The sequence below is a fragment of the Thermobia domestica genome, chromosome 1 (assembly GCF_964235325.1).
Source record: "Thermobia domestica chromosome 1, izTheDome1.hap1.1, whole genome shotgun sequence".
Lineage (NCBI taxonomy): Eukaryota > Metazoa > Arthropoda > Insecta > Zygentoma > Lepismatidae > Thermobia > Thermobia domestica.
This window is the reverse complement of record NC_137454.1, coordinates 129,273,375-129,300,572: the sequence shown is the minus strand read 5'-3', so window position 1 is coordinate 129,300,572 and position 27,198 is coordinate 129,273,375. Positions and strand designations below refer to the sequence as shown.

The 27,198-nt window shown below is 34.5% G+C and overlaps 1 protein-coding gene across 2 annotated transcripts in view; it reads right to left on the bottom strand.

The window, feature by feature from the left end:
* The window catches only part of Cog7 (conserved oligomeric Golgi complex subunit 7), a 56,792-nt gene extending 44,128 nt beyond the window's left edge, over window positions 1-12,664 (bottom strand). The window contains exons 1-2 of one of the 2 annotated variants that reach the window (XM_081763350.1): window positions 11,904-12,664; window positions 1,720-1,809 (exon numbers count right to left, since the gene is read on the bottom strand). In XM_081763350.1, the coding sequence (XP_081619476.1) occupies window positions 1,720-1,809; window positions 11,904-11,906 (93 nt within the window). In that variant the 5' untranslated portion in view covers window positions 11,907-12,664. Of the gene's footprint in view, window positions 1-1,719; window positions 1,810-10,918; window positions 10,940-11,903 lie in introns of those variants that run through there. The other variant, XM_081763352.1, reaches the window with a different exon arrangement.
* Between the last annotated feature and the right edge of the window lie 14,534 nt (window positions 12,665-27,198).

Here is a 27,198-nt window from a genome sequence, read left to right as displayed (position 1 = left end):
TATACACTAACAAATTAAATTTAAAAAGGAAGTACTTATTGTAGTTCATGAAACTCACCAAAACCTAATTCTCTTCTAATGGGTGTCCAAATTTCAATGTTACCTTTCATTTGTTAAATAAATGCACAAAAAAGTGGAATAGTGAAAGCTTTAATGTTATAATGAAAAGAACATGTTCCGGTTAACTATGGAAGATGATGTCAAATAAGTGGCCACCTAATTGCAGCAAACAATCACTCTTTTGTTAAAATTTCAATAGCATTTGTGCTTTAAACGCACGTCAATTGCTGTAGTAGTGGCAATTATGTTGTCCTTAAGAGCCTTTATGGCATCTTCAATTTTTTTTTTCTGTGGAGTTATTTGAAAAAACAAGTGTATGCCAACTTACAAAAATTCAGGACCTTAAGGGCAACACCATTGCTGCTATGACTACTGCTTTTATGGAAACTTTTATACGTAGTGTTTCTTTAACTGGAATTGGTAATAAATCTTCTTTGCCCAGATATTTTTCTTTGTATGATTGGAGATGTTCCGTGTTCATATTAAGTTGCATGTGTAAATTCTTGGCATTCTGAACCACGAATAAGAAGGAAATGAATATTTAGCCTAATTATAGGTCTCCTTCACAGGCTCAAACCCAGGACCAATTTATAATCTAATCGTTTAGAAGCTGTCACCCGAAACAAGGACCAGAAGCAATTTTAAATCCAATCGGTTGGAGCAGCATTACATGTGTGTTGAAATGATAAGGATTTTATGAATAAAAATAAAGAAAGAACGTGGAAATTGTGTATTTTCCTTATTATACGTAATTGCGTATAAAATACGAATACTTAACGTATTGTTAATCAACTTATCTTTTTAATACTGAATCTTTACATGAGAATTTTTTAAGAGGATAATAAGTTTCGAAGTTTTTCATATCCTTTAAACATTCTATTTAATGGTTTTCTCGGTATTAATCAGAAAATTGCACTTTCTAACATTTTTAAGCTTTCTAATAACACGTGTAACACTTTGTTCATTTTATACTTCTAACAAAAGTTTGTTGCTATTCTGTAGAATTTGAAACTTATTACATACGAAGTATTGAAATGTTGGTGACGATACACTCCTACTTCAAACAGAAACTTTACTACACTTTAATGCATTAAGTGTTTGAGAATATGAATACCATTGCGATGTAATGGTAAAACACATTATAAATACTCTGTTAAGCTCCACACATTCAACATACTATAGTTATCGTTTTTGACTCCGTTTTACTAAAACCATTTTAACTTAAATACTGTCTAAGTACCCCTTTTCCCGGTATAATGTTCGTAAAAAGCAACAACAATCTCATTTTAACAAATTCTCAAGAACAATGCAAAGGGTAAAAATTAAATATAGATCGCAAATTATACAATTATAACAATAAAAACTAAAACTTTTCTTAAGTAATTGCTTGTTTCCTCACAATAATTTCGACAACCTACCTAGTCTATTGGCTTCGTAGTAATAGCTGATTGAATGAGGACGCACATTATCTGTTAATTCCAAACGATCCTCAATTTTGACATGTCGCAACTCATTTCATCAACTACCACAAGTCCAAGAGCATAAAACAAAGCAATTATACCTGGTACTTAAATTTTAACATTTACTGTTGTAAAGAGAATTAAAGAGCATTATAAATATTTATTTATGCCGTTAAGAGTATGAAATAACTGCACTTACGTCTCTATTATCTTGTGCTTCTGGACATTTAAATGTCTTATTAATCCATTCTTTTACATCAAAACCATCATCAGAGAACGCTGCTACATCCTATAAAATAAAATAAAATATTTAGTATAGGCAAATACGGCAGCTAGCAATATTAGGTAGTGTTGTATAAGAGTTGTTCTCTGAGCACTTACATAGCGCCCAGATGAATGCTAGTACAGTAATATAAAAAGAGTTCTTTGCCCCTTCCATTTCTTATTAAAAGTCTCGGTATCTGTGTATGATTCGGAACATGAGTTCCCCATCACCACCTTTTGGAGTTTTTCGTTTTTGTCCTCATGATATCTAAGCCTCTCTCTATTTCTTGTATTACTACTATTGAGTTTTACATATTATTCGCGAATTTCTTAGTAATTAAAGTACATTCTCACTTAAGTTTACATATTTCGGCATATTTAAGATTTTCGAGAACGCCAGAGTCTTCTTTCTGCAAGTGCATAAAATTAGAATTTCAGTGTTGATGGAAATTTGACTTGTAGTTGCTAGTAATATTACGTAGTGTTGTATAAGAGTTGTTCTAATTGGCTGCTTCGTTTTGTGAGCGAGAACCACGTGTCTGGACTGAATGATGGCTGAAGGAGCAATGGACACTGAAAAGCAAGACCATTTAGTGTTGTATGCAGCGGCGTATTTAAGGGGAGGGCTTCCGCACTTAAGCCCACCAAAATTTTATTTACTATTTTATATTGCAGAGTTTTCACATTTCCAGGAATAAAGCTAGCAAAGCGCCACCCCTTCCCTTCCGAAACAAAATTGTTAATACGCCACTGGTCGTATATACATATTCAGTGTCAAATCATGTAGCCTCCATCGAATTTCCTAGTGGAATAAAGATATGACTTGGGCTCTCGAACCGAATTTCGTAAAAATTTTCAAAATTGAGTCCAAGCTTTCTTAACAAAGCAACTGCACGTATATCACATCGGACTGAAATTCGATATTTTACAGTATATAACGATTCTAACACTTAAAACTACTGAAAAGTTCAGCATCACGCAGCTTTAGTTTACTTCAAAATTTATAGATAGTGACAAGTGAAAAAATGAAATGAAATCTTTGAGTTTTACATCCCACGGTTATGCCAGTTAAGATAAAGGAGACGGTGATGATGAGTAATGAATGAAATGGTGGAATGAAGAAAGTGGGAGGAAACGGGAGAACCCCGAGAAAACCCACGCACACGCTACCACTGAACTGACAAATGAAATTTTACATCATTTTCTATTCAACATATTAGCTAATGGTTGTTTGATATGGTGACTAAATGACAGATAGTGGCAGTATTTTCTTCCACTAGTAAGAAAAGTTTTCCGTGGTTATTTTCTTAATCTTTAACCAGTAATATTTAACAAAATCAAATCTAATTGAAAGAAATCTTCATTTTATTACAATTTTAAGCCATTTTCCCTACAATATATCACCATTTACACTTTTTTTTGTTTTTTAATTATCTATTAATTTGTCTGAAACTACAGTAGATAATGAGTAGAAGAGTAAGACTTTTTAATCAAATACGTACATCCAGTATCCCCTACAACGTACAATATGGTACACATAGAACGCAGTTTTTAACATTATGAATTCACCTCTGAAATAAACATTATAACATTTTCCTTTATTGCGTAATTACTGTCTGTCCAGGATAAATAAATTTATGCAATAATGGTACTAAGTTAAAATGTTTATACTGAATATGCGTACAATTCATATATGATGGTATCATCTATGTAATGTTTTATTCCAATGTTTCTAATTAAATCATTAACTGGATAAAAAGAATATATTGTAAGCCAAAACATTCAATCAGGAGTCCCTAAAATCATATGTAAGATGATTAATAATAATTAAACACTCACCTGAAATGGCTAAGAATAAATAATAAGCGATAATTAGTTTCGATATACGATAGAACTGCAACGAAGGACTTAAGTTTACAGCATACAAACATCTGTTTTCTTATAAATCTACAATTTTCTAACCTATTCTTTCAGAAAAACGTCATCGAAGCTGTAGTCAAAGGAACACTTGTATAGTTAATAATTTACGTGAGTTCATAAATTGTTCTCAACTAACAAAATCATTAAGTCCCAAAACTTTTGAAAAAATAATACAGAGAAAACTGGTCTCAGCTTTTTATTACTATTATTTTTACTATTTCTTCTTAAACGTTGAGATTAATCACTGTTTAGCAGGTGAAGATTACAATCCGGAAACAATCATTCAGTAAATAATACACAAAGCATCACACTATATGTAGGGTGTACCTGAAGATCGTTTACAATGCTTGGATAGTGAATCTACTCATAAAAAAAAAAATCCAGTACATATTTCCTCGGTATCGCTTATTTTAGAGTTACAGGTGTCGAAAACGTGGGAAACTAACTCTGGAGGTGAATATCTCCCAAATTACTAGCCATTGAGCTAAAGTGTTGTTGTCTTAGACTTGTAATCTGCTCTATCTAAAAATGCATGATTCAAACTCTTTTAGTGACTTGGAATTACACTACAGAGTCAGGGATTCGTGGATATTCGGTTATGAAAGATGGATCTGGTTCATGACGCATGAACGACATCCCAACAAGTAACAAAAATATGTTAACAGAACATCGGTATGTTAAGCAGAATCAAGATTACGAAAGTTGTACGTGGTTGCATAACGACAACAGGGAATTAGTACAGTGGATAAAATGAAATTAAATAAAATCTTCAGTTTAATGACCCACGATCATACTCTGTGGGCTAAAGGAGACAAGTGCTTCATGATATTTAATGATTTTGGAGGAAATGGTGCAATGAGGGTGGGAGAGGAAATAAAAGTATCTCCCGCGAAAAGAGAAAGTAAGAAACATAGACACGAAGTTCTCCACTACATATTCACTTGGCCTGGAATCGGATAATTAAAGAATGATTAAAAGAGCTGGTGGATCGAGTGTGTGTGAGGAAATGGGAAACTGAGAATACTCACGGACACTATTTAGTCCACCAACCCACCTAGAAATCTTCAATGGGTAACAATAAATAGTATAGGAACACGTTCGTAGCCCTGTGCATTGAGTAAATCAAACGTCCAGGACGAGAAACTATTAGTTTATGAATTTACTAACGTAGACCAAATGAGGAAGGTGATACTACAACCTTCGTACCTTCTTATAATTGTTGATAATGTCATGAGTTAGAAAAGGAATGAGGACAGTGCTTGTTTTTACCGCCTATGACAGTCAAGGTATGAAAAGGACATTCATTAGAAGCGCTTTATAGTGTAGGTTGCTAGTAGTAGCTAAACACATGTAGGTGCACTGGAGCTTTCCACCCAAAAATACTGTCTTCGCAGCAGGTGTTCCTGCATCGGAGTGGTTTAATGGCTTCGAAGGATGTTAATATATTCTAGTGAGTACTTTTAAGTAGTTCGTGAGAAAAGTAAAACGAAATTTGGCCAGTGATTTCCAATTAATTGTGATAGTGTCGTACATCTTTAAATCTCCTGTTGTAAAATACACATATCTACAGTAGTCGTCCTGAGCTGGGTGACATGCCTGACTTATGGAGCGGCACGCGGTAAAAGTCGGGAAGCGAAGTGCCTGTATAGTGAACGGTTCCCGAGTCGGAAGTTACCGTTACACGTATTTTTTTTCAATAACTTGATATCTTCTTTCAAGAGACAAGACCTCATCCTGACAAGAACATGGACGGCGTACAGTACGAACAGATTAATTTGAAAAGGATGTACTTGCTTCAAAAGCGACACGTCCAGATATCAGCACACGCGTTATAGGCCGGGCACTAAACCCTATCATATGTCAATATGCGGTGCGTCCTCAATGAGGAAGAGTTGTATCCATTCAAGTTGTGTACGGAGCAGTATTTATCGCAGAAAAAGTAATCAGGCAATTTGTCAGTGGTATCTCTGGAAACTGTACCTATACTTGGCTTATCAACTCCGGTTTTGTGGACTGAAGAGGGAATATTTACTCGGACAGACGTGAACAAAGGCACAACAGTCATGTGTGGAATTTTGAAAATTTGTAACATCAACTGATTGATCCTCATTTGTTACCTACCCATCATTGTGGAAGCAATTACCCTACGTTTGTACGTAAGGTGGTGTAGGGGAACTTATTTTATTCATTAGATCATCGCATATTTGAACACTCCATATTGTGTTCTTTTATGGGGCGCTTGTCAACTCTTATTATTGTTGTCTTTACCATTATCCATCTCGAATGTTCATTTATTCATGCTTCTCAATATTCCTACCTCTTTAACACAGCCCTTTTCAACGTTTTCTTACATAACAAGTTTCGATGCCTTGGTGTGTCATCTCGTCCAATGAGTTATAAATAATATTTTGTCCCCTACGGTTGAAGGCAAAGGAAGGAATGCATGACGATTCAGTAGCAGAACATAAACATCTATTCTAAGGGGCCAAACTTTCGGTTCCAGTTCAAACGAGTTGGGGTGAAGAACCTCATGTCCGTTTTATTTTTTTCGGGGAATCTACCATTTCCTTCCATATCGCCATTGCACCAAGTCTTCCAAAATCATTAAAAATCATTAACCACCTTTTCCTTCAGCCTACAGGCCATTATCGTGGGTCATTACTAAAAATTTTATTTAATTTCTTGTTGTAGTTATGCAACTACGCACATATATAAAAAATTCACGTTATCTTGAGTTTGTTTTAAGATGTCGATGTTCCGTCAACGAATTTTCGCTACTTGCTGGACGTCGTTCCACACGTCATAAATCGAAACCACGTTCCCTAACGGAATATCAGGGAATCACTTACTTCCTGTTGTGGAATCCCTTACGACATCATTAAAGATACTGAATCATGTATTTTCAGAAAGCAGATTACAAGCCTACGACGATAACATACCACCTTATCTCAACGACTATTAGTTTAAGAGATATTCACCTCCAAAGTTCAGTTTCCTGTGCTTTTGACATGTTGTAACTTTGAAACTAAGCGATTCCGAGGAAATGTATGCTGAATATTTTCTTCCTTCTATGAGTAAACTCACCTTTTAAGTGTTTTAAACGACCTTCAGATACCTTGTAGATTAATATTATCCCTCAGCCAACCTAACCTACGTCCGTCGAAAAGTTGCACAATTTTCATACATGCACGCACATTATTGAAACTATTGGAGTAACTAAATGATATGGTCAACGATTCCAATTTATTTTTCCTTACGAAAAACAGCTATCGTTTAGTTACGAAAAATGTGCACACGATTTCTATATCTTACTGTAGAGAAGCCGTTAAAAGGATTAGCAATTAGATTTCTGTGTTTTCGGCATGTGTGGTCATGTTAGCCCGTTACACATATGAGGGATAACATCCTTCGGCGATCACACTGCCCGGGGAATTGGAGAAGAAGAAAGAAATGGGGAAGGGAAGAAGCGGCCTGGGACCATTGTTAGGTATCATCCCGGCATTTGCCTGGTGTGAATGAGAAAAAGCTCACTCAGAATGGCTGGCCTGAAAAAGCTGTTACACCTTTTTGACTGAGTGTCCTCACCTGGCTTCGAATTCGGGACCGCCGTTTAAAGAAATGTACTCTTCTTTCACATGGATAATTGATTTCGGAACTCGTGCAAATGTCAAATATTGATTTGAAATCATATGCAAAGAACGCGTATAAAAATTTAAATCAAGAACTACGAAAGAATGGGTCAATTGTGATGTACTTTCACCACACTTTATTTCCGACGAGTTCCAAATAAATGTAATATATACGGATGTTGCAATGGTCAAGTCTTGTGCTTACTAATAAAAATTAAAGTGAAACTGAAAAATGATGATTATTCTCTCCGTTCCTCAAAGAATAAATATCTTTGCGTATGTATGTATAGTATGTATATGCGTCTTAGTATGTATATCAGTTACAAGTAAGAAAATGAGTCAGGATGAAAATAACCTTAAAAGCCTGTATAACGACTTGCACTCTTGTCGCCTAATACTCATATTGTAAACATAACTTGGGGCAGCCTTACGAGTGACAAAAATGGTAATTTTGCGATTATTGCAGTGGCTGCACGTGAAAGAGGAGAGTATAAGGTATTAACTTGTACCAGCGCTCTATTTCTGCACAGGATGGAAAACTATGCAGAACGGAATATCCTCGGAAAATGAAATTTACACATATGAAACCATTATTAGTGTTCTCCAAGTTGCATTATTCTTTATATGTATGAGTACCGACATTAATTTTTTTCTGCGCGAAGTCTCTTCTTATCACGAAATTGGCAGAAATTCATCGTATTGAAACATCAAAATACGAAAATATTCTCCACAACTCAATGATGCATGTAACATACCGAACGTCATCTTTTTAGCAATATCACGCAATACAGAGTTTTAAACTAACCGTTAATCTGAAGAAATCTTTGAATTATTGGCTAATCTTCTGCAAATGGCAGGCTCAGATGAGACCCTGATGTACTTGTTTTCAACGTTGTATCACTATTTATTTGTTGTTATTTTAATATATCTTACCTAAAATTACTCTTTCATTCCCATCGTCCACTCTTATTTCTTGTCTTTATGCTTTCTTTGCTCTTTACGTATTTATCTGTATTGTATTACAACGGAAAAATAGCACTTTCAAGTATTTATGTCACAAACTATGCAATATTTAGAAATGAAGAAAATAGCCAACCCTTACCTTCTCATGTTTCCAAACAGCACTATAAACCTACTAAAGTATTATGTACATAAACTTTTAGAGGGGATTGGAGACGGAGCCACCTATCAAATATATGTTCCTGGGAAATGAAAAATTACAAAACGCATCCGACAATACTTCTTGTCTGCACTAAGTTGGCACACATGAAGATACTTATAGTCATGAAATGTGAACTTCTCTTAGAAGAACAGTCTTAGAAAATGTTTCCTAAGGAAAGAGTTGCATCAATGGGTGCAGATTGACTTCAGAAAGGCTGAGTACAACTAGAGCGTGTGCCCATACGACATAAAAACTGTACAGCATTAAACACGGATCAACTTTAAAACACAAACCAACTTGTATTCGGTGACCACTAAAAAGCACGTATGATATCTAACCAAATCAAGGCAGGAGCGTAACAGGAATACTCGAGCGGTAGCGAGGTGGTGTATCCGTAGGGAGCACGCGCATCAACTACACTGAGTATATCCGTAAACAAGGATAGTGGAAAAACACTTTATATGGCATAGAAACAGATTTATGATATGTTAAGTTCACTTTGTACATGGCACTTCCTTCATCATATTTTTCTAATGGAGAACTAAGTGGTAAAGAGCATAGTTTCAGTTTCATACTTTCAGTACAAATTTATGTCCATTTCACCACATTTGGTTCAGATGTATCGTCACTTTTATTAGTCTCCGCTCTATATTTCTGTTTCTCTCCATTACGGCAGCATACACGTCCTAACTTAATTAATAAGACAATTGGTTTAAAACATTGCTATAATATGCTCTTTTGCTTGTTCATAAATATCACATCAATGCGCAAACTCATGAAGTCTTGAATTTAACTAGGTTTTGCTCACTAATTAATTACCTTACATTGATAACTATATTACCATTTTCGTTACTCTCACGCCTACAATTCTTCTGATTCTGTTCATTTCCCTGTAAATTTAATATTTAAGGGCCGTCATCAGTTAACCCGAAATATTCAACAGTGTTTGACATCGTGTGCAACGGTTTTCTCGGGGTTCTCCCGTTTCCTTCCACTATCCTCATTCCATCATTTCATTAATTTCTCATCATCAACGTCTCCTTTGGCCTAGCCGGCATCACTTAAAGATTTCATTTCATTTCAACATTGTTCGAAGAAAGATGTTATAATTGTCCAACAAGGTAAGTCTGCATAATGAGAATAAAACAAGAATCTTGTTTGGATGACTACTATTCTCCTTCTAGTAGGGAAATTTCTAACCCAGGTGCTACCCATCTGCGGAACCTAAGGCATCGTTTTTATGGCAGATCATTTTCCACGCATATCATCAATCTGTACGCAATCATTTGGGTGTGTGCTTAGAAAATAACACCGTACAATGCATTAAAATATCATTTAAGCAAGAAATGTCACATATCTTGACGACACATCGCAAAAAGGAAAGTAGATCTTTTGAATCTATGTATTCACTGTGTAAAATTTTACAATACTCACTCCAGCTGCGTACCGATAATTAGAACCGCTTTAAAAGAGTACAATATAATAGGGTAGGGATAAGTAGGGTCGGGTTAGGGGTGCTGGTGTAGTTTTGGCGCATCACATTTTGGAAGATTTACATGTAAAATTCAATACTTTGCATGAAAAGACATGTTTGTAAGGAACACATTTCTGCAGGCCACAGAATTAAAGTAATAAAAGAGTATTTTATGCATACAAGTGTAAAATCACAAGTGCTTTACATCGGACAAGTAAGTGTATATGAAAGATGACTATTAAACGCTATTTTTCACCATCGGTATATTTCTACACAGTGTACAGAACCTGTATTTTATGTGGAGTGTTACTACTATGAAACCACGACAAGTGCTATTGAAACTCGTATAATTGTCAAAACTCATTTCTTTACACTACCCACTATCGTTGCTTCGCCCTGCCCTTACTCAATTATCATTCGTGCATTTTAGTGGTCATCTAGTACAGGTTAATATGTTTTTACACTGTAGTTTTTATGCCACACATCCGGAAGCCATATTTATACGCAAATCGTGAAAGAATTTTAAATTTTCAGCAATTGTTTCTGGTGGTCCCCTTGCCAAATGAGATGTTTTCATGTCGCCCAGCGGAAAACTTTTAGGAGACAATAAGGTGAAAATCAGTGAAAGAATTATAATTTTTCAACAATTCTTCCTAGTGCTGCGTCAGAAGTAACCCATTACTGGGTTAACGAAGTTTAGATCCTTTTTGTTAAAATCAATTCATTGTAATCTTTCGTGTTTGTATAAGATACTAACCCCAAAGCAGAACATGCCGCGATCTGCGATGTGATCACAGAAAATTTGTCACACCTATGCAAAAAAAAAAAAAAAAAAAAAAAAAAAAAAAGCCAGAGAAAATAATAGCCAACAGAAATTTACAAAAAGATGCCTACTATCCTGTTTCATATATGTCTTAAATACATGGACGAGTTGCATAATTTGAACTACCTTTTACGTCGCGTAAAGCGTATTTTAAGCGGCATATATTCCGAAGTTGGGCGTCCGCTTTCGTCAAGTTTTTTCACTGTTATCTCCTTTCCACACTTTCTGCAATTTGTTATTAGGTTCATTAATCCGTGCTCTTCACAAACTTTTAAAAGATTTTGCTCGTTATCAATGTATTCCTTCACAAATGTTAAAACTGCTAGCTCATTGTCCTTGTACATTCGCCATGTTGGTAACATAAATGCTCGTTTCTTTCCCACAATGCAACTGTTCGGTTACTTTGCGCCAAGTAGTTCCCTCCGTTCGCCATATAGTCCCATGTTTATAACCGCTTATATATAACAAATAAACAGATTTTTCGAGACTCTTATATATTATCAAGCACACAAACGATCAAATTATCCATATATTTCCTGTAGATTTTAAAAATTTCGCTGGAAACGGACGCCCAATTTTGGAATTTAACCCTTTTAAGCAATCACAAGTGTTTCTTCTGCAGAAATTTTTTGCAAATTCCTGCAGAAAATTTTTGACTTACAAAAGCTCATCGCAGAGAGTCGGGAAGGTTCTACAACACTTGTCCCCCATATAGGTTAGGAGCTAGGTTGGTTCCTTTCTGGATCAAAGTTTAATATTAAATTCACACAGTATTGCCGAGCGAGCGTTAGCGAGTGAAGGCGGCTTAGAGCCCGCACGGAACGTTGTTTTCTCTTTATTACAGCTAAATGGTAAGGGGACCTGTGTTCTAGAACCTTGCCCAGAGTGTCAACGAAAGTTCTGCCATCGGGGATACTAAGTAGAGCAAGATTTGTATCGCTTACCAATTGAGTTAAACAGTAACATAATTACCACTGATAAGATTCGTCCAATATACCAAATACGCCTTGCACTACATTTCATGAATTACACTCAAGCATTTAATTCCACTTTCCCTCGAAGTATATCATATAACCATAGTTTCTCTCGTATAATTTACATTTACACTTACCATTTCTCTTCTTTTTAGATTCAAAATCAGTAACTGAACTTGATTTCTTATTATACACCGACACGCATACAACTGATGTTTCTTTTCTTCTTCTTTTATTCTTCTTCTTCAGAATATTCTTACATAAATCGCTCTGCTGGGAAATTTAAGCAGTAATTTCAAAAGGAAAAGATAGGTGAATGAGATGAATCTTTAGAGATGATTATAAGATGCGAAATAAAGTAGAGCATTGTAAATGTAGATGATAGGCGTGAAGAATAATTGGAGATAGGGTAAAAATTTACGACTAGACATAAAAGGAGGCAGAGCCAAGAAATTTCTGGAGAATGGAGAGAAATGGGAGGTGATGTTGCTGTTAGAGAGGACAAGAGAAGATGAGATGATAGATGTTGCCAGTATCGAGACAGGACGCAGACAAGGTTGGACGACGACAAGCCTGGACACTTAATTTTGTCGCTCCCGACAAGGCTGGATGACGACTAGCTTGGATAACGACAAGCTTGGACACTTCTCATTTTATCCTCTTGCGCCAGACTCGAACTAATTCCTGAGGTGTCCAAGCTTGTCGTGGTCGAGCCCGCCAAGCCAGACACATCTCATTTTGGGTCGTTGACGACAAGGTTGGACGACGACAAGAGAACGCTAAAACTGGGGCTATTCGCCGTGAAAAGCAATCGCAGAAACTTTAAACGTGTTCACCTCTAGTGTTTGTGATTGTATTACGTGGTGAACTTTTTGGAGTTCCAATTCAAAATAGAATCAATTTCCAACTAACGTATTCATTGATTTTTCGCGTCTGAAATGTAGAATGGCGACGGTTTTCTACATGCTTTCAATTTATGCTTTAAATCATGTTCACTTTCACACGCGATCACCTAAGAAAATGCAATGTTACACATTTGATTTGCAAGATATCTTGATCAAAAGTTGTTAGTACATTCTCCTATCCTTTGACAATAAGGATATAAAACTAAACTATGATCACTCTGGCGGTTTCTTATACAATTTTTGTCAGTGCGCATCTCAGAACGTTTAGTTCCTAGACCCGCGCTTAGTAGGCCTACTGGGAAATCCGGGCCTGCAGGAACAGATAATGAAATCTAATAATCATAATCATAATTTATTGCATCCGTTCATCGTCATACAACGAAATTGGACATGTCATTTATATATATACCAGTATACGTAAACATACATACTATTATTACATATAGATTCTTATGGTTTCACTAATTTACTTACTATATATTTAATTTTACGTATACGAATTATTTTCTACATATTCTTCAACCGAGTAAAAGCAATGTTCTATCAAGTACCTTTTAAGTTTGGATCTAAAGCTATTGACAGAGAGCTGATTTTTTATACATGATGGAAGTAGATTGTATAATAGAGTACCTTTGTGCGTAACTGATTTATTGTATATATTTGTCCTATGTGCATGCAAGTGAATGTCGTCTTTACTTCTTGTGTTATAACTGCCATTGGAAACTTTCGAAATGTGGGCATAGAGAGAAAGGTAAATTATCACACAAAATATATAATGCAGGAGAGCAGAAGAAATTAAGTGCTGTAACAGCAATATTAAAAAGATGGAATTAAAGAGAAGTAGAATGGGTTAGACTACGCACTAACTGAAGAATGAGATAGGCCAGGGGAGCGAGAAAGAAGCTTAGTATTAATGCAGACTCTTCAGATCAAATCTGTAACACTTGTACGAAAAGCAAGTATCAGCATTTAGCTGCCCGTCTGTCTCATTTTCCTTGGATTAGAGTCATAAAACTATCCACTCTTTCATACACTGAAGTCAAGCAAGAGAGTTCCACACAGAATTTTCTCTACCATTCAAGACTACATCTGTATAGCTCAAACGATTGATTCAATTCTAATATTGCAGTTTGGAAACCCACACTTTCTTGTAACATTGTTCTCCATCGAGATGGCGTCCGTAGAAAAACACACTGTGCGATATTGGAATATTCTTGGTTTATATTTCAAAATTGCTCATGTTCTCATAGTCCGAAAATAACATCAAGATTAGCACAAATACTTGTTGTCCCAGCCTAATGCTGCTATGATACTGTTAGTTTCCTTTATTGTAGTTACTGGTTTAAATAAAATACAGTAATGCGCCTATGAAAACATTCTAAATATGGTCTATACCCTTCTCAAAATATTCTAAATATGACCTATACCCTCCTCAAACAAATCCTGGGTACGGCCCTCTTTAAGACGAACCCCATTCTCAGCTTTTGAACAACCTACTAAGAGGCCCGCAAACAGAAATGCTCTACATGGTTGTAGATCATGATTTTTTTTTTTTTTTTTTTTTTTTTTAAGATATTCCTTGTTCTAGCAGATAGTCTTCCAGAAACCAGATATACTTAATTTGCTTACGATTGCTCACCAGATGATCTCCCCAAATTACTCATTTCCATAATTGTTCATCAAAAAGGTCCTTTTTTTTTTTTTTTTTTTTTTTGGCGAAGTGTACGCCTACTCACGGTAATAATTGGTTCACCTCCCATAACGAAATAAGCGTTTTCGCGAAGAGAATTTCATAACACTAGGCATTTAACCTGATCAAAGAAAGCATTTAACCTGATCGATGTTTAAGAACGCACCCCTAGAGTCAGCGGTGCATGAAAACGTGGCTTTCAAGGCAGAGTCGCACGGTCCGTACTTACCATGATATTTTGGCGGAAATATTGCAACGATTGCTAAGTACTGCTTGTAATTTTTTTAAGTAAAACGAAAATTTTGTAAATAATAATCTCTTTTAATAAAAGATAAATAAATTTAAAATAATTCGAAAATTCTCTAGTAGAGGGCAGTAGCTGACTGGCGAGAATCAGCCAATAACGATATAGATGCGACCCATGCAACTCCATATTGAGGGGCATGTATGTATGAACTGGAAACGCCTTAACTGGTAGAGTTTGTTGGAACAGACATTTCAAATTGGGTCGTTGACGACAAGCCTGGACACATTACTCAAGTGTCCAGGTTTGTCGCGGTCGATCCCGACAAGAATGGACACATTTCATTTTGGGTCGCTGACGACAAGGTTGGCCAATGACAAGCCTGGACACATTCCTGAAGGTGTCCAGGCTTGTCGGGATCGACCCCGAGATGCTTTGACATATCTCATTTTGGGTCGCTAACGACAAGGTTGGCCAACGACAAGCTTGACCACAAAAAGTGTCCAGGCTTGTCGTCGTCCAACCTTGGCGCGGTCCCATCGAGACCACAATTACAGAGAGGAGAAGTGCTTTCGCGAAGGAGAAATGAGCGTTCAGGAGTATAAAGGATGTGAAGTCTGTTACGGAGAAGAAAATGGATGTAGGAGGGAGGGAAAGTGAGATAAAGGAACGAAGGTGGGGAACGGAACGGAGAGAACAAGGACGGTGCTAGTACCAACGTGCCTTTGTAACTCCAAAAGTGCATTACCACACGCAATTCTGCTTTTCCTCCAATAGCAGATAATAATAAAAAAAAAAACTCGGCAGTTGGGTTGGTTGCGAATTCGAAAGGCGTTGGACCAAACCTCAATTTTGTAACAAATATATCAGTGTGGTAAACTGCAAATAAATAAGAGAATAAAACAAATTGTTAAGAATGACAAAATTTTATTATCAGGAATGAGTTGGATGACATCAAAAGTTACAAAATGATCTTACTTAAGAAGTTCAAACAAGATGAATGGCAAGAAACAGATATCAGAGGAAAGCATTTCTCTCCTTCCCTTCTCTTAAAAAAAGAATCTCATAATAAAGAAAAAAAATTACATCCTGTAAAGTAGGGTGCTAATTTCCAGGGGGATGAGGGGGATTTTCATTTTCACTTATAATTTTAGTGGTTTTCATAAGACTGAAGTATTTTTTTTTTCAACATGTATGTAATAATACAAAGTGGAAGATTTCAGTATGAGTGGAAAAATTAACAAATGCTTGTGATCATGGCTATCGCTCGGGCCGAATTAACAACTAAATAAACCTTAGAGAGCTACAGGGAAAAGAGTGAAGACAACATTTAAACACGTTCAGAAAGGTTTAGAGGGGTGTGTGTATGTTAGACAATATATACACGCATAGTTATTGTCAGTAGATTTATTAAATTAATAAATCTATTTATTACAGATGTCATATATATAGGGTAAGACATTATTGTCTCAATTTGTAATTTGTACCTTCAGATTTTATGTCCTGTTGGCCTAATTTTATTCCCCCCAATATAAATAACCTAATTCGAACACTGATGTAAAGGTTTAATATAAAAGCCCCACCCAAAATTTTTGAAAGTTTACACCCTAAAGGCAAGAACAACTGAACCGAAGTGAATAAAATTGTGCAAAGATATTGCAGACGGAATATGAGGGAATACGGGTTTCGTATTTTCCTGGAAAAAACGGTTGGTCACGAAATATCAAAAGTGTTAGTAACCGCATGTCAGATGTGTGTAAAGGACATGAACAATTCCAACGTAACTTTGAATATGGACAATACCCAAGAAATAAACGAATACAGTTTGTTTTATTTTCTGCCGAAATACGGTTTTAGGGGGAAAATGCAGACACCCAAAATTTTGAAAGTTGACGTCCGAAAGGCAAAAAGAAGTGAATGAAATTGTGCACACATATTGCAGACGTAAGATGAGGATACGGACTTTGTATTTTCCTGGAGAAAACGGTTGGGTGGGGCACGGAACCCTCCAAACCTTTGATCATGAAAAAATCAAAAGTTCTAGTAACAGTATGTCAGATGTGCGTAAAGAACATGAAGAATTACAACGAAACTTTTTGTATGGACAACACGCAAAGAGTAAAGAAATACGTTTTTTTAATTTTTTGCGGAAAAACGGCTTTAGGGGGCAAAAGATCTCACCCCAAAATTTTGAAAGTTGACGCCCGTAAAGTAAGAAGTGAACCGAAGTGATTGAAATTGTGCACAGATATTGTATACATAAAATTACGGAATACGAATTTCGTACTTTCGTGGAAAAACGGTTGGAAAAATCACGAAATATCAAAAGTTCTAGTAATAGTATATCAAATGTGTGTAAAGACATGAAGAACTGCAACGTAACTTTGTGTATGAACAATAGGTAAAAAACAAACGAATACTTTTTTATTTTCGAGAGAAAAACGGTTTTTGGCGGCAAAAGCCCCGTCCAAAATTTTGGAATTGACCCCGAAAGGCAAGAGGAAGTGGACCGAAGTGAATAAAATGTGCACAAATATTGTAGAGGTAAGATGAGGGAATACGTGTTTCGTATTTTCCCTCCTGGAAAAAAATGTTGAGTGGACCGAGGCGTTGACTGGCGGGAGGAGTGGACCGAAGCGAATGAAATTGTATGTAGATATAGGATATGTAAAGTAGGGTATTTTGTGTTTCACAAGTATCGTGTCTCCATCCGATTTCTTCAAATTTGGCAGATGAAGAACAAGCACAAACAGTATAGCGTATTTTATAGTACGGTATTTCAGGAGACACATTTAACCCTTACAATGTTTTTCCGCATAAACAAAAGCACGTGCCGATTTATTTCCAGTTTGCTGTTGATCTGCCAAATTTGAAGGAAAACGGATAGGAACACTTGAGAAACACGAAAGGCCTTATTTTGTATAGTGTCTATATAATATCTACACAATTTAATTTGCTTCGGTTCACTCCTCCCTACGCTATTACGATAATATTTACTTTTTCTTCGGATGGGGCCTAGGCCCCAACACTATTTTCCGCAAAAATTAAAACGTTTCATTTATTGATTTGCAAATTCTCCCTGTACGAAGTTTCGTTACAATTCTCCATATTCTTTAGGAACTTCTGATGTGTGCTTATTTGCACTTCTGATATTTCGTAATCAACTGTTTAGAAGGTCCGTGCTTCACTCAACCGCTTCCTTCTAGGAAAATACGGAACCCAATTATCTTATTTTACGTCTACAATATCTATGCACAATGTCGTTCAAGTCGGTGCACTTCTTCTTGCCTTTGGCGCCTCAAATTTCAAAATTTTTGGTGCAGCCTTTTGCCACCTAAAACCGTTTTTCCGCAGAAAATAAAAAAGCTGTATTCATTTTTTGCGTATTGTCCATACACAATGTGTCATTCCAATTCTTCATCTCCTTCAAGCACTTCTGACATACTGTTAGAGATGCAAAAAAGCCGGCTTTTTTGAATCGATGGTTTTTTTCACATAAAAAGCCGGCTTTTTTGGGAAAAAAACGAGAATTTTGGAAATTTTGGCTTTTTTCATTTTCATGATTTTTCTATCTAAATAGCTTTCTTATAGTATATTCTATAGTTAGATAAGAATTCCATGACCTAAATGCGATATTTCGCTCTGAAATTCACCATCAAGATGGATGGAGCACATGTTTTATGAATTAAAGCTAACATGAAGAATGTAGTATTTGAGGGCAATTTTAGAGGTTATTTAACTTTGTTTTAACTTTTGAGTTATCGACAACTTTTTTCTTCTCTAGATCATTTTAGTTCGTCATCCGTGTTTCATTTCCAAGAGCTTTTAGTACTCTAGCTTCTATCGCAAAAGTTAAACTTGCCCGTTTTTCTATTTATCCGTCAAAGCGTACGTTTTTCAATATATCTGTCAAGCCGTACTTCCACATTTCTGTTATACTGTAGCTGTGAAGTGATTTAGCAATAATTTTCCGGACAGAACCTTGAATACCAATTTATACAAATATTCAGTAGTGGATTTAGGAAAGTACTTTAGGAGGGGTTTTTCTGATTGTTTCGTTTCCTAAAAAGTCCTAATTTTATTTGGGAGGTGCTTGAAGTTTATGAGTACAGGCATAACTAATATTTCGTTTCGTTTATATGTTTATCAATAATCTTCCGGATACAACCTTAAAAATCATTGTATACTGAGAATCAGTGGCGGATTTAGAAAAGTATTTTGGGAAGGGATTTTCTTACTAATGTTTAGTTTTTCTAAACATTCGTAATTTTTATTTGACGGGAGCTTAAAGTTTATGAGTAAAGGCATAACTAATAGATATTTCTTTTGTTGCAGACATTCCGTAACTTTGGGGAACGGGCTTCAGTCCGAAAGACCGCCCCTTAACCTTCGCAAAACCGTCACTGCTGGTAATTAGTAATAATAACGATTTAAAAACAATACGAAAGGAAGTCGGCCAACTCACAGTACACGCACTATTTCTACATTTACAGATGGAATGAAGAAAAGCTTTGTCAGAATGGTCGAATGCTGGTTGAATCCCGGACTTACCGATAGAAGCGCAAAAGCTAATCCCTCAGTCATGTTTCTTGTGCAGTTGTATTTAGCTTAGCTTAAATATATTCCGTAGTCTTTTTTTTTGGGGGGGGGGGGATTTCGTAATGATATGTTGAATCCCTCTTGTTAAAAATTAAGAAAACTTGAGGATTGGGTAAACCGTGATGGTGGTTATATAAAACTTAACTGTAGATTTCAAGAATATACAGAACCAAAAGCTTTAGATGTGCAGCCTTTAGGTGTATCATATAAATCTAAGTATTTCTCTTATGTTTTAATTTTATTTTGTTTCAAAAAGAGGGTATGGAATATTTTGAAGTAAAAATACTACATACTATATTGCTAGTTATTTGTGTATTTTTTTTAAAGAAGTGTTTACTTTTAGGGTTGGCTGGTTTACACCAACTTTTTTTTTAATAACTGGTTCAACCCCCCCCCCAAAAAAATAAAAAGAATGAAAAATGCGAATCGTGTGAACTTCATGGTGACGTTTGCATATATCAAACTACCTGCAATAGTTTTATTTCCCTTTCACCTTTTAATCAAGATGTCTCATGTTCAATTCTCGGTCGAACCAAAACCCTTCTTTCATGCGTAAACCAAGTAGCGGTTCGGATGTCAGTTTAAGCGAAAGTCTTCTCCTTGATAACCTCGGTACTTCGTAAGGATGTTAAGCCTAAACATGCGAAACGAAACCAAACTGTATAAGTAGTAGAAAATGGATCGATCTGGAACAACATAGGCCATAAGAGGCCAACTCACGAGCCCCTGGGAAATTGAGCATCTTACACCGTGAACCCACGGTCTTTTACGACCTCCATTTTAGGGGTGAATTTGTTCCCTTTTATGAGCACTTTTTAGGGGATGTATTCGTTCTCTTTTATGAGCATATTTTAAGGGGTGAACTTGTTCCCTTTTATGAGCATATTTTCCAACCCCTATTTTAACATAGCAGATAACATAAGAATATGGGGTGTATTCATTCTCTTTTATGAGCACATTTTTAGGGGTGAACTCGTTCCCTTTTATGAGCACATTTTAAGGGTGAACTCGTTTTCAACCCCTATTTGAACATAGTAGAAATTACACTGAGATAGAAGAGCACATAAGACTATGAACACACAGCAGATACATAAGACTCGTTCCACCCTTATTTGAACACAGCACAGCTAATAAAAGAGAATGGCTTATTTTCCAACCCTTATTTTAACATAGCAGATAATACATGGAGATTATGAACACACAGCAGAGCATAAGACTACGTAACACACAACCACCTCCATTTTAGGGGTGTACTCGTTTTCTAACCCCTATTTTACCATAGCAGAACATCAGACTACGTAATATACATAACAGATTCAACCCCTATTTGAACATAGTGCATCAGACAGAGATATACGAAACATAGCAGGGGTGTACTCGTTTCCAACCCCTATTTTTAACTATAAACATAGCAGAGAATATGAAACATAAGAGGGGTGGACTCGTTCCACCCTTATTTGAACATAGCACAGCTAATAAAAGAGTATGGCTTACGTGAACCCACGGTCTTTTACGACCTCCATTTTAGCGGTGAATTTGTTCCCTTTTATGAGCACTTTTTAGGGGGTGTACTCGTTCTCCAACCCCTATTCGAACATAACAGAACTAGTAAAAGAGTATGATTACGAAACATAGTGAACTCGTTTCCAACCCTTATTTTAACATAACGAACATAGCAGAGAATAGGGGTGGTGAACACACAGCAGAGGTGTATTCGTTTTTATGTAACATAGCAGAACTAGTAAAAGACTACGGCTCATTTTTCAACAACACATAGCAGACATAAGACTACGGGGGGGGGGGGGGTACTCGTTTTTCAACCCCTATTGTGACATAGCAGATAATACATTCGAACCCTATAGCAAAGATTCTCTTAAGAAGTGAACTTCTAACCTCTATTTAAAGATTGCAAAGGAATGCGAACTTCCGTGTTTTGTTATCAGTTACATAATAACTTCCGCCATATGTGGATAATTCTCATTACGTCATTCATCCGGATTTTAAAAACATTGAGCTAGTTTTCTCTTTAACAGGCAATACGATCATTCAACGATAGAACTGAAAAAAAGGAATCCCTGAACGTAATATTACGTAATGCAATTGAAGAGTCATAAAGAGAAAACTTATGTAAAATTGCCTCAATGGATTTTATCCACAAAATGTGTTATATGTAAATATTGAAAATAACGATAATAGATGTTTTATGTATAGTATTCTAGCTGCTTTATATCCCGCAAAAGAACATCCAAATCGTGTGAATAATTACATACAATATATTAATACTTTATTACCGTTATTTGAAAAAAACAAATATAAAATTCCCCGTCAAAGTAGAACACATAAGCAAATTTGAACATATGTATAATTCCGTATTTCCTAAGGAACAAATTTCTATTAATATATATGGCATTGATTATGATAATGAAACAATTTTTCCGTTACGTATAAGCGAAAACACATGTGTAGATAAACGTATAGATTTACTGTATTGTGAAGAAAATTGCAATAGTCATTATTGTCTTATAAAAAAATCTCAATGCGTTATTGAAGAGTCATAAAGAGAAAACTTATGTAAAATTGCCTCAATGGATTTTATCCACAAAATGTGTTATAAATATTGAAAATAACGATAATAGATGTTTTATGTATAGTATTCTAGCTGCGTTACATCCCGCAAAAGATAATCCACATCGTGTGAATAATTACATACAATATATTAATACTTTATTACCGTTATTTGAAAAAACAAACATAAAATTCCCCGTCAAAGTAGCACACATAAGCAAATTTGAACATATGTATAATTCTGTATTTACTAATAGAACATTTAGGAACAAATTTCTATTAATATATATGGCATTAATTATGATAATGAAACAATTTTTCCGTTACGTATAAGCGAAAACACAGGTGTATTTAAACATATAGATTTATTATATATAAACTCTCATTATTGTTTAATTACAAATTTAAATGGTTTAGTTAGACACCAGTTAGGTACTCATCAAACATTTATATGTAGACGATATTTAGTATCTTTTTATAACAAATCAAAATTAGATGAACATGAGAAATTATGTAAAGAACACACTCCAACCAAAATTAACATGCCGAAAGAAGGAGAAGTTTTAAAATTTCGAAATTTGAAATTGTTATTACAGAATGATGTGATAATAGTTGCAGATTTTGAAAGTTTATTAAAACCTATAAATAAACATAGTGGATCTAATACAATACAAATTCAGCAACATATACCATGCAGTTTTGGTTATATTGTATGTTGGAGTAACAACTATATGAAATCAGATTTAGTTATTTATCGGGGAGAAAATGTATCGATGAAGTTTATGTCTGCTATGGAGAATGAATTAAGAAAAATCATAAACATATTAGATCAACAAAAACCATTAATACCATTAAATAGTTCTCAGTTGCAGGAGTTTAATCTATCCACTGAATGCTCTGTTTGCGATAGCAAATATACGAGTAACAATAGAAAAGTTAAACATCATAACCATTTAACTGGTCAATATATTGCCACGGTGTGCAACAATTGCAATTTACAAATTAAACGTCAAAGTAATTTTATCCCTGTCTTCTTCCATAATTTGTCTGGGTATGATGCACATTTATTTGTCAAAGAATTAGGTTGCACCCCTGGCAATATTTCCGTAATTGCTGAAAGCACTGAGAAATACATCACATTCTCTAAGCACTTTAATTTTAATGGTAAACCTATCGAGTTACGTTTTGTAGACTTATTTAAATTCCTGCCGTACAGTCTCGAAAATTTGGTTTCAAAATTACAACCTGAGCAATTTGTCTATACAAAGCAATATTTTTCCGATGATAAATTCCCTTTAATTCTTCGTAAGGGAATTTATTATTATGACTACATAACAAATTTAGATACATTTAATGAAATTGAATTTCCTGAAAGAGAGGCATTTAATAGCAAATTGAATGGAACACAAATTTCCGAGACTGATTATCAATATGCAAAACTGATTTGGCTTGTGTTTAAATGTGAAAATTTAGGGCACTACCATGATCTATATTTAAAATGTGATGTACTTCTCACAGCAGATGTGTTGACGAATTTTCTAAAGACATGTTTAAATGCTTTTTGCATTGATCCGATTAATTGTTTTACTGCACCTGGGTTGGCATGGCAAGCCATGTTATATAGAACAAAAATTGAACTTCAACTTTTATCAGATATCAATATGTATATGTTTGTAGAAAAATCGATTCGCGGAGGTATTACTCAAGCTGCCAAAGCTAATAATCCCTACGTACATGATTTTGATGCGGAAAAAGAAAAATCTTATTTACTCTATATTGACATGAACAATTGGCAAGATAAAAATAAAATTATCAATTGGCCCACGGATAGTGAATGTTTTTTTTTCTAGAACTGGACTTAGAGTATTCAAATTATTTACACGAATACCATTCTGATTTTCCGTGTGCTCCCACTAATGAAGTTCCACCAAATGGTAAATACTCAAAATTGCTATTGACACTTAAATCGAAATCGAATTATATCTTGCATTATAGAGTATTACAATTTTATCTAAAACAATGTTTAATATTGGTAAAAGTACATAAAATATTATGGTTTCGTCAATCTAAATGGCTTGCATCTTATATACAAGAAAATACTCAACGCCGTGCAAATGCTACAATTGAATTTGAAAAAGATTTCTATAAGTTATTAAATAATTATGTATACGGAAAGACAATGGAGAATGTACGAAAACGCATTGATATAAAATTAATTAACAATGAAAAAAGTGTAAAAAATTAGTAGCGCAAGATCAGATTCAAAATTGGGTAAAATTAGGAGATAATCTTGCATTATTCCATATGTTAAAAAAATCTGTAACTTTAAATAAACCGATCTATGTAGGAGCTACAGTTTTGGAACTATCAAAATTAGCAATGTATGAATTCCATTACAATATAATGAAACCTCGATATGGAGATAAGATTACCATTACTTATATGGATACTGACTCTTTCATTTACTACATTAAAACCGATGATATTTATAAAGATATAAAAGACATGAACGAATATTTTGATACTTCTAATTATGCAGAAAATCATGCTTTACATAACACAAAAAATAAACACGTTTTGGGTAAAATGAAAGACGAGTTAAGTGGAGTTCCTATCATTGAATATGTTGGTTTACGAGCAAAAACTTATGCAATTCGCACTAAATCTGATAAAGAAATAAAAAAAAATTAAGGGTATAAGAAAAAATGTAACACGTATGATTTCTATCGAAGATTTTAAGGATTGCTTAAACAATAATTGAACTATTAGAAAGAAACAAGCACAGTTTCAATCTAAAGAACATGAAATCTTTACAGTATCTGTTAATAAAATTGCTTTAGATCCTCATGATGACAAGCGATGTATTCTTAATTGTAACATTCATACATTGCCATGGGGACATTATCAGTTACCATTGAAATATTGTGATAAGTGTAAAATGTAAAATAATTTTTGAAAGAAAGTTTTTCAATCGAAAACAGCATAATGATAATCAATGTAAAATATGTAAATAATATTTTAGGATAAATATATAGAAATGATGTCTTATCAGGATGAAAGAAAAAATATTGTAAATGAATTACATAAATCTGCTAGAAAACACTATGCTAGAATTTCTGTTATTACCAAAGGTATTCACGATTTATGGCAGGCAGATCTTGTAGAAATGAATAGTGGGAAATTAAAAGGTCTAGCAAAAATTAATAAAAATTACAAATATTTATTAACTGTCATAGATACATTTAGTAAAAAAGCATGGGCGGTGCCTGTGAAACAAAAAACTGGTGAACATGTTGCCAAAGGTTTTGAGTAAATTTTAAAGCAAAATCAGATAAGTCCTAATTATCTTCAGACGGATAGAGGGAAAGAATTCTACAACACATACTTTACTCAATTAATGAAAAAATATATTAAGCATTATTCTACATATACTGAAATAAAAGCTAGTATTGTCGAAAGATTTAACAAAACATTGCGTAATTTAATGTGGAAACGCTTTACTTTACAAGGTAATTATAAATGGCTCGATATATTACCAGAATTACTAAAACAATATAATCATACTAAACATAGCACTATCAAAATGAGACCTGCAGATGTAACCAAAAAACATGAACAGGTTTTATTATCAACCGTGTATTGTAAAAAATTGCTTCCTTTAAAGGAAAACCAAAATTTAGAGTGAATGATTATGTTAGAATAAGTAAGGTGAACAAGCAATTTCAAAGAGGATTTACTCGTAATTGGACGACTGAAATCTTTCAAATAGCTGAAGTATTCCTGACAAATCCACCGACCTACCACTTAAAAGATAACAAGCAACAACCTATACAGGGACGTTTTTATGAACAGGAATTAATGAAAACCAAATATCCTCATACGTATTTGATTGAAAAATTTTTGCGGAAGAAAAATAATAAAGCCTATGTGAAATGGTTAGATTTTCCAAAAAGCGAAAATTCTTGGATCGATTTAAAACATACTATATTGTAAAAAAAAGAAGAAGTCAAGAATTTATAGGTGAAGCATGTCGTCACAAGTATTTTAAATTCTAGCAACACTGTAAATTTTCTTCCACAAACGCTGTTTTTTTATGTAAAAATATTTAAAATAAATGCAATATATGTGTAATAGAGATGGAATGGAAAATTCCTTTTACATGTATGGTAGCAGGTCCTACAGGCTGTGGAAAATCATATTTTGTTAAAACATTTCTTGACCATTATAGTGTTATTTAAAAATATTGTATGGTGTTATGGTGAATGGCAGCCGTTATATGATACTCTTTCAAACTGTACGTTTAAAGAAGGTTTACCTCAAAATAATGAATTTCAAGCACATGAGGGTCCACATCTTGTCATTATTGATGATTTAATGCGTGAGTGTGACCATCGGATTGTAGATATTTTTACTAAGGGTAGCCATCATAGAAATATAAGTGTAATATTTATAACACAGAATATTCTTCATCAACAAAAAGGAATGCGGGATATTTCGTTAAATTGTCATTATATTGTTTGTTTTAAAAATCCCAGAGACCAAGCTCAAATTAATTATCTCGCACGACAATTGTATCCAGGTAATACAAAATTTATTCAAGAAGCATATCAAGATGCAACTCGAATTGCACATGGTTATTTACTTTTTGATTTGAAACAAAATACTCCTGATGAGCAGCGAGTTCGAACAAATATCTTTCCAACAGATTCTTTTAATTATGTTTATGTGCCTGTAAAAAAATAATTGCAATATGGTTTATATTCTAACAACTATTTGTGCTTTAATAGCCGTAAAAAAATGATTAGTAAGGAAAATGCACATTTGTTAAAACTTTTAGCAAAGTCAAAATCGAAAGCACGTAAGGCAATTTTACAAAATGCAGATCCTGATTTAATTCGTTCTATTTGTGAATGTTCCTATAACGTATTACAGGGAAATGTTCCATTAAATAAAACAGAGATAAATAAGCTAAAAAATATAAAAAGGAACTGAGATATTTGGTGAAAAAAGGTCCATCATTAAAACAAAAGAAAAAACGAATAATTATACAAAAAGGTGGTTTTCTTACTGCATTGCTTGCACCTATTTTAGGAGGTATACTATCTAGTTTAATTAAATAATTATGCAAAACGCACAAAAACTTATTTTAATCTCAACAGAAAAATTACATCATTATCAAACGATATCTAATCTTGATGATGAAATGAAAGAAATTTTAAATAATAAAAGTTTAAATGCAGAAGAAAAATGGACAAGATATAGAGAAGTCTTACAAAAATATTTAAATATAATTCAAAAACCGGCAGCAGTTACAACAGCAACTACTACTACTACGGAGGAAGAAGAAGAAGAGGATGAAGAGGAGGAGGAGGATGATGAAATAATATCTACTCTCCCTGAAATGTGTAAACGTAAAGCAAGACCTTTAT